This window comes from Telmatherina bonti (genome assembly GCF_933228915.1).
Source record: "Telmatherina bonti genome assembly, chromosome: 10".
Taxonomy (NCBI): domain Eukaryota; kingdom Metazoa; phylum Chordata; class Actinopteri; order Atheriniformes; family Telmatherinidae; genus Telmatherina; species Telmatherina bonti.
This window is the reverse complement of record NC_136628.1, coordinates 24,975,396-24,991,136: the sequence shown is the minus strand read 5'-3', so window position 1 is coordinate 24,991,136 and position 15,741 is coordinate 24,975,396. Positions and strand designations below refer to the sequence as shown.

The 15,741-nt window shown below is 38.0% G+C and overlaps 1 protein-coding gene across 1 annotated transcript; it reads left to right on the top strand.

The window, feature by feature from the left end:
- Positions 1–2,643: 2,643 nt before the first annotated feature.
- Positions 2,644–10,858, top strand: gucy2d (guanylate cyclase 2D, retinal; the record flags this gene model as incomplete). Its single annotated transcript, XM_079248115.1, has 18 exons — positions 2,644–3,472; positions 3,570–3,871; positions 4,005–4,377; positions 4,485–4,569; positions 4,666–4,777; positions 4,871–4,990; positions 5,080–5,160; positions 5,388–5,564; positions 5,648–5,804; positions 5,896–6,045; positions 6,250–6,398; positions 6,486–6,649; positions 7,485–7,677; positions 8,102–8,276; positions 8,860–8,958; positions 9,568–9,662; positions 9,777–9,859; positions 10,774–10,858. 18 exons carry the CDS (start codon positions 2,644–2,646, stop codon positions 10,856–10,858), a joined length of 3,429 nt encoding a protein of 1,142 aa, XP_079104241.1.
- Positions 10,859–15,741: the final 4,883 nt, after the last annotated feature.

Genomic DNA, 15,741 nt, shown 5'->3' with positions numbered 1-15,741 from the left:
CAGCATTTCGCTTCATCTTACACAGCTCATCAGACTTTTTTTGCATTACTTGCACATGGACATGTAACATGCTCATGTTGAACTGAAATGATTCATCTTATACTGAATTTTCTTGTGCTCGATATACTGAGGAAAACTGACAACGTGAGAAATAACTTTGTAAAATTTTGAAAAGAAAAGTTCTATTTTTTTTTTTTATTGTGATGAGATTTAACACATTGGGATTGACTGAATGGTGGCACAACAGACATGTTATTTACGTGCAAAGAAAGCATTAGCTCGCTTTTCACTCGGCATCATTAGCTCATTTAGGAGGACAATGACAATCGCAACAAGCTAGTGAAGCTTTCAAAAGGATTATCACTGCAGAAGCAAATACAAGTGTCTTTATTACTGCGCATGTCACAGGTTGCACTTCATTAAATGTAGCTATGTTATTTTATCATGTTATGGCAGCAGACTTGTATCTGAAGGACTCACTTTTCCTTTTACTGTTCTATGCTGAACCTTGTCGCTTTAATTTCAATTAAGCAGAAAGATGGACAATAAATTAGTCTAAGCTTCATTAACTGTTGCTTTTCTCCAGTTTCTCCCAGCTCTGCCCATTAAACAATTTCATCAGTATTTACAAGACTCAATTAAATATTTCAAGATTGTCTTTGCAGTTAATAATAGCTTGGCTAAATCAGCACAGTGCATCAGTATACTGTGCATTCAGAGTGAGTGTGCTTCTACTTTCACCTTTGCTTCCTTCTGCCCTCCCCCAGGACACATACACATACACACTCACTCTTCCCACACATGGATTAAGAGCTAAAGAAGGTTGAGAAGTCAAAGCTTGTCAGTTGTTCCCACTCTTGCCTTTCGTTTACTTATTAGCTTTCTCCAGCTTTCTGTCAGTCTATTTTTACCAATCCCAACCCTGGAGCAGGGTTGCACCTCCTCTCACGCACCTTTGGGGAGGGTCTTAGTCAAAAGCTGGGACAGCAGAAACGAAAGAGGGACTAACCCACTGGAAATGTGGAGTTTATTTTTATTGTTATTTCATTTAAACATCGTCTTTCAGGAATTTAGACAGAAAAGGGGATAATCTGATTATTTTTATTAACAACTATTTCCTTTTATGCCACATCCTTTTCTTTTTTTTTACATCACATGACATTTGGATTATTATCATCATCACATTTGTCCACAATGAAAGACCAAGTATAACCTAATCCATTTGGATCCTCGATGGTGCTATTTAACGATGGACATGGCTCCTATGTAGAAAAACTGCTCCAGGTAAGAACTATGTCAAACTGAAGTACCTTTTGGACGGGCAATCTCTTATAGATAAGGTCAAATTGATATTCTGAATATGGCCAATGTCTTCCTCTCTGTAGCATTGTTGATTTATTTGTAGGACAGGAATCAGATAAACATGAGACTGTTGGACCATAGAGGATTGTTCAATATCATATTTACTCTAAAATAATCGAACTTTCGGTAATATCTAAATAAAATATAGGATGATTATATAATCTCTCTTTTTTTATTTATTTGTTGTGACTAATTGCGGCAGAGCCAGAGCTTCCTTGTACCCCTCAATTTAACAAGTGATTAGCCAATGTCAGAATTAACTACTTTAGTGGGCTTGTTAGTTCGTATTTATTTGCTCTATTCAAGAAAGAAATTAGATTCTTTTTAGTCAAATTCTTTACATTAGATTCCAAATTATTACCAAGACTATCTTTAATAAATATTTTGCACTAGCTTTCAAAAGTATTCCTGATAAACTATGGAAATAATGATTATAATACATATAATAATATGATACTTATGATAGCTTTCAAAGTAATATGACCTGTCTTTCCAGGATTAGATCATTTAAAAAAAAATAAAAAAGAAGGTTTTTTTTTTTTTTGTAAATTTGTTTTCTGTATTAAAATTTAAGTTAGCTTAAATGTATTTTAAAATGTATTATATCGTAGGAATTTAAAAGACTAGTAAATTGTATACATTTTTTTCAGAAAAGAAAATAAACATTTGATCTCATAATGTTTTTTGTTGAATCATGTTTGGTCATGAATGATAGGAAAGCCCTGAGGAGTCAGAGAAACCACACAGAGAAATGAAGGCCTGAAGCCAGAAGTCAGATTTAGCTCCTGGTTACCTGACATTTGATTTAAACTCTATGGATGGAGCAGAGCTAATCAGCTTGTTAGGCACACACTGTTGATTCTTCAAGGGACGTTACAGGCACAATATCCACTGTGATAAGGTCAGATGGATGTAGATAAGATCAAAGATATTATGGCGTTCAAAAGAGGAAACTTAGTTGGATAGAAATTCAGGCTGAGGATCATGACTATTGTGAAAGTTGTATAAGCCCAAGCACTTGGCTAAATCACAGAAGTCATTTTTTATATCTATTTGAAAAAGCGTTTCATGTTTTCACATTTGTAATTCTTTCCACCTTTTGTATTTGTTCCCTGGAGGCAGTGATGGCTTGGGGTCTTGCTGTCACCTGTCCACCTTTGGACTAAAACCCTTCCGCGTGCCAAGGAAGATATTCCCATTAACACAACTTTTCCAAACTCAACATTATAAACTCTCAGTTCACTTTCTGTGTCTGAGGTATCAAAATAGCTGTGTGAGAAAATGTCAAATCACAGAGACCCTCGCTGTCTGCACAACCTCGCCTACTACCCCCGATGGCGGCACCACTCTGTGAAAGTGAAGAGAAAAAGGCATATATGGAATATGGTTACAAATAGTATAGATGGATGTAGTCTGTCATCAAAACCACAGTTGCCATCACACCCTGTGCAGCACACCAGGAGCTGGATGGGGAACCGGTTTCTTCTGTTTTCACTTATGATCTCATTATTCCCCTGTCAGGCCTGGGCAACCACTTTTAAAGTAGCCCTAGTTGGCCCCTGGACGTGTGACCTCTTATATTCAAAGGCCCTCCCTGATTTGGCGGCTCGCCTCGCCACCAGCCGCATAAACAATAACCCCTACCTCAACAAAGGTTACTGGTATGACTACACACTGATCAATGAGGACTGCAAGTCAACTCGTGCTCTTGCTCGCTTTGGTGATCTGGACGGTTATGGAGCCGCTTTCCTGGGGCCAGCCAACCCAGGCTACTGCTCCTCAGCTGCTTTGTATACCAAAGAGTGGGATATTGGGATTCTTTCCTGGGCTTGTCTCAAACCCGACATGGAAACAGGACCTCTGTATCCCACCTTCCTAAGGCCACTACCACTCTCCTCCCAAGTACTTTTTACAGTGTTGCGGTACTTTCGCTGGGCTCATGTTGCCATCATCTCAGAAGAGACTGACATTTGGGAAACCACAGGACAACAGCTGGCCTCTTCGCTGAGGACCCTTGGCCTGCCTGTCAACCCTGTTGTCACGATGGAGCCTGACAAGGATGGACCTCGCAGAGCATTGACAAAAGTACGGGAGGCAGACCGAGTCAGAGGTGAGTTGCACCTTCACGATGCACAAAACTTTGAAGTGCATCATTCCACACCAATCATGCAAATATGTTGGTTTTTAAACTATTTTTCTTCCTGCAGTTATTATCATGTGCATGCCTTCTGTCTTGATTGGTGGCCAAGCCCAGTACCAGCTCCTGACAACAGCCTTAGCCATGCGTATGATAGACCGTGGCTATGTTTTCATTCCCTACGACACTCTCCTGTATTCACTACCCTACAAAGATGCATTCTACTATGCACTAGGTAATGACACTAAGCTCAGGAAAGCCTATGATGGGGTTCTCACCATCACTATGGAGTCTGGAGAACGCAATTTCCATGAGGCCTTCAGAGATGCTCAGAACAATTATGAAATACGCAGCAGCACTCCACCAGAGCAGGTGAGACCCTTCAATGAATTTTCCATGAGCAAAAAGTTAAGAGAACAGAATCATAAAGATTAAATAAAAGACATATATAACACTAACATTGGGATTTTAACCAGAATCATTGCATTCTTCTGTTCTCTGTTAGGTTTCTCCATTCTTTGGCACTATTTACAACATGATATACTTCATTGCTATGACTGCTGAGCAGGCCCGGACAAACACAGGCCGCTGGGTAACTGGACAGATCCTTGGAGAGAGTAAAGGCGGCTTCGAATTTGAAGGATTCAATCAACACTTGTGGGCTGGAATGAACGGTGAAGGGATGCAGGCCAGCTATGTAGTCCTGGATTACAGTGGCATGGGCAGTACACTATACTCCACCCATTTTCTTCATGCTAGACATACAGATGGCCATACTGGTGGCCTGAAGTACCTTGGCCGTTCAATCCATTTTGCTGGCAGTTCTCCCTATACAGACTCAAGCTGCTGGTTTAGCCCATATTTTGCTTGTTCTGGAGGTGAGTGCATGCACAGTGTGGTCACAAGAAATATATCTACGGTATCTATATGCTGGACATCGCAGGGTTCACCACGTTTAAGTATTTCTTCTTTTTTCTTTCTAAAGGGTTTGATTCGGCTACCGTTTTCTTTCTTTTTGTTTTACTCATCTGTCTGGTTGCCTTTGGAGGATACATTTTTATTCGCTTTAAGTATGTACACCTTGAAAAGATGATATCACATCCTGATCTGTATTTGTGTAGCTTCCACAACTTATTATCACTTTATCTGATAATCTGTCTCCTCAGGAAAGATGGCAGAGTTGGCTTCAGCTTTGGGTTCGGTGGAAACAGTGGATCATGTAAGGTGATCCTTACTCTTGATGATCTGGTATTCATCAATACACAAATCAGCAAACGGGTCAGTATTATTCTGAATAAATCTTGATAACTGTTTCTGTGTGCATATTTGATGATCTAAGCTGAGCTGTCCTCTTGACTTCTATGTGAGCAGAAGCTAAATGATGACAGCATTGTGAAAAGTCAGGTGGATGTGAAGACGCCTCAACACTCAGTTTCTGGTCGCAGCTACTTAGCCTCCACACCTGACAGCTCAAATGTAGCTGTGTTTGAGGTGAGGAAAACACCACGGGACATACAGTGCACTTCTTGATTCTGTTTTGACACTCATGCCTTTTGACACTTGTTTCTTTTACACCACAGGGAGACTGGGTTTGGTTGAAGAAATGTCCCACCGGAGCAGTGTCAGGTGTCAACAGCACCACTGAGATGATCTTTGTCAAGGTAAATGAAAGTCTGAAAGAAAGGGAAAGAATTATGGCAGAATTTTTGTGTTGCAATGTTTTTGTTTTAAACTTTGTCATGATCAAAGGCATTATAATCATGAGTACAACCGAATTCAACTGAAGCAACAAACCCTGTAAATTCAGTAGTGTGACACATTCATGTTATCGTACCAATAAAAGTGATATTCCAAACATAACTGTGATGTTGATATTGTTTCGTCTCAGGTCAGAGAAATGAGGCATGAGAACCTCAATCTGTTCCTGGGACTGTTCTTTGACTCTGGGATCTTTGGTATCGTGACTGAGCACTGCTCCAGGGGCAGCTTGGAGGATTTGCTCAGCAATGATGATGTGCGTCTCGACTGGATGTTTAAGTCTTCCTTGCTAATGGATCTGATCAGGGTAAGACAGATAATATGAATTACTCCTGTTTCGTTTCATACCTAATCACCTTTCATCATCAATGAAACATTATCCATCATCAGGGAATGAAGTACTTGCACCTTCGTGAGATCATCCACGGGCGACTGAAGTCCCGTAACTGTGTGGTTGATGGGCGCTTTGTGTTAAAAGTGACAGATTATGGCTTTAATGAAATCTTGACAGCTCAGAATATTGACATTGAGGAGGAAAAACCAGAGGGTAAGTAAAAAAATGAGAATGATCAATTTCTGAGTTTGCTTAATCGCATCAAATTATTTATTATTGTTTGTGCACGTCTTCTCATAATAAGACTTACTCTGGACGGCTCCGGAGTTGCTCCGAAACTCTAGTCGGAGGAAGAAAGGCTCTTTTGCTGGAGATGTCTACAGTTTCTCCATCATCACTCAAGAGATTGTCTCACGCTCTGCACCGTTTTGCATGCTGGACATGCCTCCTAAGGGTGGGTGTCATGATGCTACTAACCTTAAAAGGTAGCAAAATAAAAATACACTACTTCTTCTAGGAACCCAAAGCAAGAATGTGCTGCTCCATGTACAGATTAGAGGCAGTGGAATTTTACTAAATCTTTATCTTTGAATGCATTTTTTTAATTGTGTTTTGTGTTTAATTTTTATTATTATTATTATTGTGCATGTATTGACAGAGATTATCAGCAAGGTCAAAGAGCCTCCTCCTTTGTGTCGACCTATTGTGTCAGTGGAAGAAGCTCCATTGGATGTAATACAATTAATGAAGCAGTGCTGGAGTGAAGACGCAGCGAAGAGACCAACCTTTGAGGACGTATTCAAGCAGGTAAAAACACTGAAAAAATGCTGACTTGTATTTTTGTTACATAATGGTTGTTCCTGATTGCCTCCTTTTCTATTTTTACTGTAACAGTTCAAAGGCCTCACGAAGGGAAAAAAGACCAACATCATTGACTCTATGCTGCGCATGTTAGAGCAGTACTCCACCAACTTGGAAGACCTAATTAGAGAGAGGACAGAGGAGCTGGAGGTGGAAAGACAGAAGACAGACAAGCTTCTGTCTCAGATGTTGCCCAAGTGAGTGGATAAATCTTACATGCATCTTAAGCACAGCATCTTAAATGTACTCTTGTTGCTCTTGTTTCACTTTGCTATGCTCAGCACCCATGTGGATGTTGACAGAGCATCAAATTTGTCTAAACAAAACATTTTGATAAGATTTTACAAGTTATTCTGGTGATATTTTTCCACATCTAAAGATAAAGATGGATAAATAATAAGAAATTATTCAGCAATTTTTTTTCTATAAAATCTTTTTCTAGCTCTTTCATTTGTCACAGCCTGTGCCAATCACTGTTATTGTCGATTTAATAAGTGATTGGATCATTCATGTCAGAGCCCAGAAAACATATAATAGTGTCAGTATGTGTGAAAGGTATGCTAAGCAACCTCCCATTTGTTAAGTTTGTTGTGTTGTGCAACTGTTGTTTCAAAAGGAGCTCAATTTATCTTTGTATCAACAGGAAATACAGCTGAGCTCAAATTGCCACTGAAATGAGCTTAGTCGATCGTACAGAATCCAAGTTCTATTAAATAATATGAAATACGTCTGTAGTCGTTTAAAGATAAGACATGGCCACAGAAAAGTAAATTTCCTCTGTTAGACAGTATTTACACTTTCATTATGCATTCATGTGTGATGGTGGGTGGGTCACAAGATCTGACACACTATCATTCAAGCATTTCAACAGGATGGTACTTGCGTTGCAGCTTTAAAAGTTTATTTAAACTGAACTTTCCATAGGAAAATACACTTGCACAGTGAAGCAGTGCGCCCACAGTTTTAATTCATCAGTGCAAAACATCACACGCAAAATGAATGTGACTTAATACTTATAACATTTTCCTTTAGGTCTGTGGCCCAGTCTCTGAAAACAGGCAAGCCTGTGAAGCCGGAACATTTCACTGAGGTTACACTGTACTTTAGTGACATCGTTGGTTTCACCACCATCTCAGCTCTCAGTGATCCCATTGAGATAGTCGACTTACTAAATGATCTCTACTCACTCTTTGATGCTATCATTCCACAGCACGATGTCTACAAGGTGAGTGTTGAACAATTTGAAGTCCTTCTGCATATCTCTAGTTTCACTACTGTATAACTTCTGTATAACTATAGTCTGGAGTAACTGAACCTTTTTAAGTTCTTATATATAAATACAGTCAATTTATGTACATTTTTACTGACATAAGCAAATGACATCAAAGTTTGATGGATTTTACTTGCACTGTTAAATTGTAACATCAAAGATGAAGATGCACAGAATAGATTTCTGTGAAGAAAAGATGGGTCTTGCCTCATAAATCTGCGGCCAATTTATCTATGACTTCAGTTTCATATGCCCATCATTTATGAATAGAATTGCTTTAAAAGTCCAGTCCTGTTATTTACTTGTAAAGCACGCTGAAGGACCACAATTACTTTTTCTCCAGTGTGTTTGTTCAATTTTCCATTTCTCTGTTATTCAGGTGGAAACTATTGGAGATGCTTACATGGTAGCTTCGGGAGTTCCCAACAGGAATGGCAATCGTCATGCAGCAGAAATGGCCAACATGTCCCTTGACATTCTCCACTGCATCGGGACCTTCAAGACAAGACACATGCCTGACCTAAAAATCAGAATCCGTATGGGCTTGCACTCTGGTGAGTGGCACACATGTCTTTTATGCTCAGTGATAAATCCACCATTGTCATAATGAAATGTCTAAATGCTTCTTTGCTATCAGTAGTTTAATGTTCAAACACATGTATAGTGAGAAATATGGTGTGAACTGATCCCAAACTCAGAAAGAATCAAAGATAAAGTGTTTAAATGTTAGAATGCAAGCACCCAAGCTGCTAAGTCAACGAGTTATTTTTACCTCTTTTATCCTCGTCTGAAACTTATTCCTGGAACAGTGAAACACTATCCACTTACAGCACTGTCATCCAATTAACACGCCACACACTTTAGATTTCTACTTCTGTCCAATGAATTGCTTAATGTACTCACAGGTGGTAGTGTGCAGTTTTAATACCATGTACTGACAATAGCAAATGAAGAAAATGAATCTTTGTTAAAAACACCAAGAGAATATTAATCCACCAGAAAAAGCAGGAGTAAGTTTTGAAAACATTTTAAAATGTTAGACGTAGCAAAATTGCAAACAAAACAACTTGTGATTTATCAAGAAGAGATATTCTGCTTATTGCTGCTGAACATTGCGCTGGCATGTTGTAATTGCAGGCCCAGTGGTAGCAGGAGTAGTGGGCCTAACAATGCCACGGTACTGCCTGTTTGGAGACACTGTCAACACCTCATCTCGAATGGAGTCCACATCGTTGCGTAAGTGTTTGGGCATCATTATACGAGCTACATAAGATCTGTAATTTCTTTTCTGATTAAATAAAAGGTGGGGAGATATGGAAGGACAGTTTTAGTGCATGCAGCTTGACGTTAAATAGGGCTTTAAGAGTGCAGGACTCACTAATCCTTTAAGACTATAAGCAGAATTAAAGGCAAAGTTTAACTTTTGGAACAAATGTCCTCAAATGCCAAATTAGTCTTGGCTGTACTCTGCACACATCATAATCTAACTATAAATGTAAACATTAGGTAACAAGAACTCTACCAATTCTTGATATAAAAAGTCATCTCTAACAAAACATTTTTTTTTAAATTAAACTTTTCATATTAAAATAATCTGTTTTGGTTAAACATACTCTAAAATTATACCTCATTTGTGGCAAGGATGCTGTGCACCCTTTTTGTCAAGAGCATGACAGTCACAGGTAAACTACTGCCACCAGCTGGCTCTATGCCAGACAACAGTTTAGTTCATCAGCTGCAGCACACTTTTTTCAAACCTTCCGAGGCCAGTATTGATTTTGATGTTGACTTGGATGTTAAGTTATGTCTGTGTACCAAAATTAAGATTTTGCTGTATTTGCGTAGCTTACAGAATCCATGTCAACCAAAGTACAGTTAATCTCCTGAACAGCTTGAACCTGGGATACAAGCTACAAGTCAGAGGCTTGACAGAATTGAAGGTAAATGTAATATAGGCAAATGACAAAATTCAATTTGGTATGCATGGATAGTGTGCAAGCTCACTGCTGCGGCAAGGGCATTGTAACAAGCAAATACAAACTATCTATTTCTAGGGAAAAGGTATTGAGACCACCTATTGGTTGGTGGGAAAAGAAGATTTCAAGAAGCCCCTACCAGTTCCTCCAGACCTTGATGGGTAAGAAAAATTGTATTTAAATGTTTACAAATGCATAAACGTGATTTGTCTGATTCCAACTTTGAACTATAGTACTGTGGAGGTTTTTGAGGTAGCCTTTAATTCTTGTTTTTTTCCTTTGAAAGTGCAAAAACTTGCTTGTTTTTCTTTAAAGTGGTTAGCACAATAGTTTCCTCGGTCAATTTGCAAATTGGCTTCTCATCTTCACTTCAGTCTTCTACCTGATCATTTTCAGAGCTTTTTGTTAGTTTTGTCAATGTGACACAAATGTTTTTGGAAATGAATTTTGTCATGGAAACAAAATATAAATAAGTAATCAGTAATTCTTAGAGAAAGGTAACAAGAAGGAAAGGATGACAAAATGCTGAACTAGACAAGAACTGACTTAAAACAAGTAGCAGCAGGTATTGTAGAGCGATGAAATATTCTCCAGAGCTCAGACCTAAACGTCGTGTTGAAGCATATGGCATAATTTGGACAGAAAATGGAGCAATGAACATCCAAAGAACAACTCTGGAGTCTTTCTAGAAGCTTGAGGAGGTTTCCTAAAAACTAATTATAGAAATGACAAGTGTGCTTGTTGAAGAAGGTTGAGGGTGTGTTAAAAAATAAGGTAATATCAAATATTAACTTCAAAGTTTATTAGAATGTTTTTTTTTTCCTGGTATGACGCAAATCTTGTTATGTTTGCACGTGCTTTTACAATTCGCTTCTATTTAAAAAATTTTCTGATAGTATAAAGAAATAAGGGCTTTTAACAGTACTATATATTTAAATTGTATTATTCTGGATTACTGGATTAATTAAAACAGATAGACGTCATCAAACTGCACATTTAAAGCAGCTCAATGCCACTGAGTTGTACTTGGTCAAAGATACCTATGATTAAAAAAGAGTTGTCTTTTCTTTTTCAGCGGAAAGAATCATAATATTGGTATTGATGAGATACCTCCCGACAGAAGACAAAAATTCCTGGATCGACAAAAGAAGCAGAACTAGCCTGTGGTTTATCCTAATGGCCAAGAATCAGAAAATAATGTTTAATATGCGGACAGATGTGTGTGCCGTACAACTAAATGAAAAATGATGTGAAAAAATTCAAAGGAAATCCACAAACTGGAAAATCTGGAAATTCACATCACTTGATTTGTCTGAATAATTTCATAGATGAAAGTAATATTTATTGTCCATTATAGGTTTTTTTTTTTTTTTTTAAAAACTATTATTATCATTAGTGTTTAATCACAGCAGTGCCACGATAAGTTTCAACTCCTGGATGCAAAAATGGAACAGTAACAGGCAACTATGTATACTGTGTTTGCACGTTAGTTGTTTTTATGTCACAGTATCATGTGACATAAAAACATGATACTGTGCTTCATGTATTGTATGTATTTGTACAGATTTCTTTTGTCTGAGAACTTTGGGGGCGATATAAATGATATAAAAGTATAAATGCTTGACTTATGTTGGACTCATTCTGAAAGTTTTCACAACAATGCAGGTATTGCACATCAATATGTTTTTGTAGTACTTTAAGCTGGATGGTTAGTGGTTAGATCAGTCAGGATTTAGATGGTAAAATGGTTTAGGACAGCTCTGAATATGCATCAGTAGCAGCCATACTGTTCACAGAACAAATTATGTCTCATTATCAAATAGTATGTTGAAAATACAAACTGTTTATTAAAGTTAATTTTGTTTCTGAAAATGGTTTTGAAAACTAATGTCAAATACATTTCAACCACTCGGCCACAACATTTACAATACAGGATGGCTGTTTATCTTCTTGACTTATTGACTCATCAGCTCTATGCTTCTCAACCTAATAATGTCATAATACAATATATACTATGAATTCTAATGTGTGCACTGCTTTTAACAATTGCTTTTGGTATCCTCTACCAAATACAAGAAGATATATGCAAGCAAAGCTTAAATGACAACAACAGCAACGTTACGTCTCTATATGTATTCACTTATAGTGCATACAGCCTATTACCGAAACATGCTACATGCATGACTGAATCGACTGTGTTTAACACAGTCTCAGACCTTATTTGATGCAGTATGTTTGTTCTGCCCTGATGCACAAAACATCTAAGTCAACTGGCTGAAATGGCCATCTCCAATAATGCACTTCAGAAGATGAAGCCCTTTCATGTGTATTACCATCTTCTAGAGGGACATGCCTATCCGTTTCTGACTACTCCAACCACTAGTTTGTTTGGATTCTCTAGAGCTGCAAACAGTGGCTGTATCTGGAAGTCCTCTGAGATTAAATGCTCAGCTACCACGTGCACTCTCAGGGGATTCTAATAATTTTACAGGGCTAAAGTCCTTCGAGTCACTTCTCTTTGTCTTGGGAATTTGTTAACACTGTAAATATGTACATAGTTTGCTTCTGGCAAAGTTAGGGACATGAAATTGAGATGTCAACAAAACACATAAATTTTAATCACAGTGCTCTCAAAATGCAAGCAGCAATATTGTTGTGCTGCTAATTGTCTGCTTCAGGACTGATTTTGAAGTGACAACAGGCAGACGATGTCAGTGTGTGATTTCCCTCCGAAAACAAGCTGCAGACGTTTTCCTTTCTTGGCAGCTTGCTTCTGATCACTTTGAACCTACTCTGACTTGTTGCTGTAGTTCAGTGTGTAGACAAGAAAACTGGACATCTGATGACTTGATTATCAGGTTGCTTGTGGCATATTCTTTCACACTTTTTAAGTGTAGCACCACTGGCTTTTCAAGCATGATTAAACCCATGACAAAGAGGACATGCACAGTGCTGAATTAAGATGAGCAACACAGGAAAAGCAGTGTCCATGTTGGTCTCTTTGACGGGTATCTATCTGAAGGACAAAAAGAGTGCTTCTATTTTAAACGCAAGACCTAACTTTTCTAAATTTATCAATTTGCCAAACAAATAGGTCACATTATAAACTGACTGGACTGCAGTGTAAAGTTTGAAAGTGATCTGAGTTTGTTTCTGTGAATAAATTATTATTTTAGTGAAAATTGTGTGGTCTGGTTGTTTTATTGTCTACATGTTGGGGAAAATCTCCAAAACGCCTAAATGTACACTTTATTTGTAGTGTAATATTAGAGGTTGATTTATTAAGCACAAGATCAAAACAAGCCAGGAAATCAAACTGAAAACGACAAATAAGGAAGAATGAGGTTTTATCAGTTTTAGCTGTGAAATTTAAAAGAATTAAATGCCCTCACCTCATTACTTCCCTGTGATTTGGGCTGTTTAGGGCACTTTAAACTGCAGCGACTCTGCTTTATGCTGTAGTAGAACAATTTATCAAAATGAAGGAATTGTTGCATATAAAACACCTTCCCATACATTGCAAATTTGTGCATTTTGTTTTTTGCATCTATGCAGTCAAGCTGCATAGTGTGAGAGGAAAGGGGTGAAATGACTGAAGTGTTTTGATCTAAATAAGAATGAGACAAAATGTCTGCTCTGGTTGCAAAAACCATCTCTAAGGACCATGCCAGCTCAAAAGCACTTATTTCTGCTGCTAATGGATTACTATGAGAATAATTTGGTTACTTTGTAAGGGTGCCATTTCTAGTGCTTGGCCCAGTCATATCCTCAGATCCACCAGATTTAACAATCCAGGGTATCAATTACAACCTTCCTGAACTCTGATGATGTGGATTTTTATTGATTAGCAGTAAACACTTAGACAATCTATGCTGAGGATGTATGTGATGTGACATGATGTATGTAATTCTAAAAGTTTTCAGCTTGGGAACATTATTATTATTATTATTGTTATTATTATTACTATTATTAATAATAATATTATTATTATTATTATTATTAATAATAATAATAATGATAACTCCCTCAGTTGACCATTTGCTTCTCTATAAACTCAGAGGTTTTAAATAGCAAACTGAGGTCGTCTCAGTTTACTGCTGAATTAAGCCCCATGGGTTGAGTTCATTTGTCTTGCATATGAATATATTGAGCTGACTTTATGTTTTTTTTAAAAATTTCTTTTATCATCATTTCAACCTTATATTTCTTCTATATTATTTGGGAGATTAATGATGTTTGGCTGCCCAGATGGTTTTTGAACATTTCTACTATTATTTCCATTTAACTGAGCTGTAAATCAATTTGTTTATCAGCCTAATATCTATAAACCCATGTGACAGTTTCCTATTAAGTCAAATATTAGAAGTTGTTTTCGCCATATTGATGCTCTTATGCATCTCATAACTCTCCGACATTCGGTAGCCGGCTTTATTGGCCCCTTTTCTGCAGATAATTTTCAACCACACTCTGCAGCTGCTGTTCTGTTTCCAGAAAGGCAGACGTAAAAATGCTGAATTATACAAAATATAAATAAATAAAAGAAAAGAAAAAAACTGTCCGGTAGTCCACGTGATCATGGGAGAGTTCCCCGGTTGAACACAGCGTTCCCCTGCACACCTCACCAACCCTGAACCCCCCTCCTTGGATTTTAACTGACACACCGGCTTAGAGGTGCCAGTCTGCCAGGAGTCAGATCAAGTCCCCGGTAGTGAGGCCAGGCCTTACCGGAAACTGAAGGGGCCTTCTGTCAAAATAACACAAAGGTTTTTCCAGTCAGACTTCTGTAGAGAGAATAACAATAAACTGGACCTTCAAGACCTTCAAAACACTGTTAGGACAAAGAGGATCAGTTTTACTTGATAAGATCAGTTTGTGAGGAAAATTCCTCTGAAGAGAAAGAGTTACTTTCTTTCTTAATATTCTCTAAATCCTATGTCAGAATCTTTTGTCATATCTTTATTTTTTTCATTAAGCAACAGTGTCAAAATACAGTGATGCTGTATCATGTATATAATTTAATAAAACAAACAAAAGCATACAAATGGTTTGCCTTTCATTTTCATATGATGTCAAGCTCAAGCTTCTCATTTAATCAGTTTTAGTACCGTCAAACAGTCAAAAAAGATGCTGTTCCAGACGCACTGGCACTGACTCAACCCAAAAAAATGTTTCATTTGTCACACATAGAGACCCTCTGGATATACAGTCTACTATCCAATTTCTCTTAAATATAGTACAATCTTTAAGTTGAATGAGACTGTCTTGGGTTTTGCTTATGTTTTCAAGACACTTTTCTAGCATATCCTCTGGGATGTGTCCTCTAAAATCTTCTACCCATTTGGATTTATGCTTTATATTTATGTGTGATTCAATCACAAAAAACTATTTATGTTGTTTATTGCCATTGATACCTTACAAGTTAATCCAGACAGCCATTAACCATTGTTTGATGTAATTTTTGGTGTCCTGGCTTTTAATGGACTTGAATATAATTTATTTTAGTTTGTACATGATAAATCAATCAGCACGCAAATCCGTTAATTTATTATGCAACTCTTTATGGAGATATGTAAGCAGGTTGCATTATGTTATTGGTTTGCTTAAGGTGATACAGGCTTTTTATTTTGAAAAGCCTATTCCGGAAGTGAAGTCTTTATTCTACTGCACTTGACTCGGGTAGATCTGCACAGGCTATGGGCAACCTCAGACAGGTAGGGGAGACGTCCTCAAGCAACTGAATTGCACCGTGGTGGAACTTGAGGACTGGGTTGGGCTGCAGGACGAGCAGCGGTGGACGCTGTGCACGCACGGTGCGCGGATCCTCCTGCAGCTGCTGGACTCACAATATGATTCCAGATCCAAAACATGCTTTGACTGATTTCACCAGCCAGGAGCCCTCGCACACATGCTTGACACAACAGTGTCGAAACGGGGAGGACGAGGGATGTAGCTGCAATGGATAAATGAGGAGAGCACATGGGCTTCATTTTTTTCCCTTGAGATTGTTTCTCTATCGTAGGCTGTTTATTCCACTGCCTTGGAA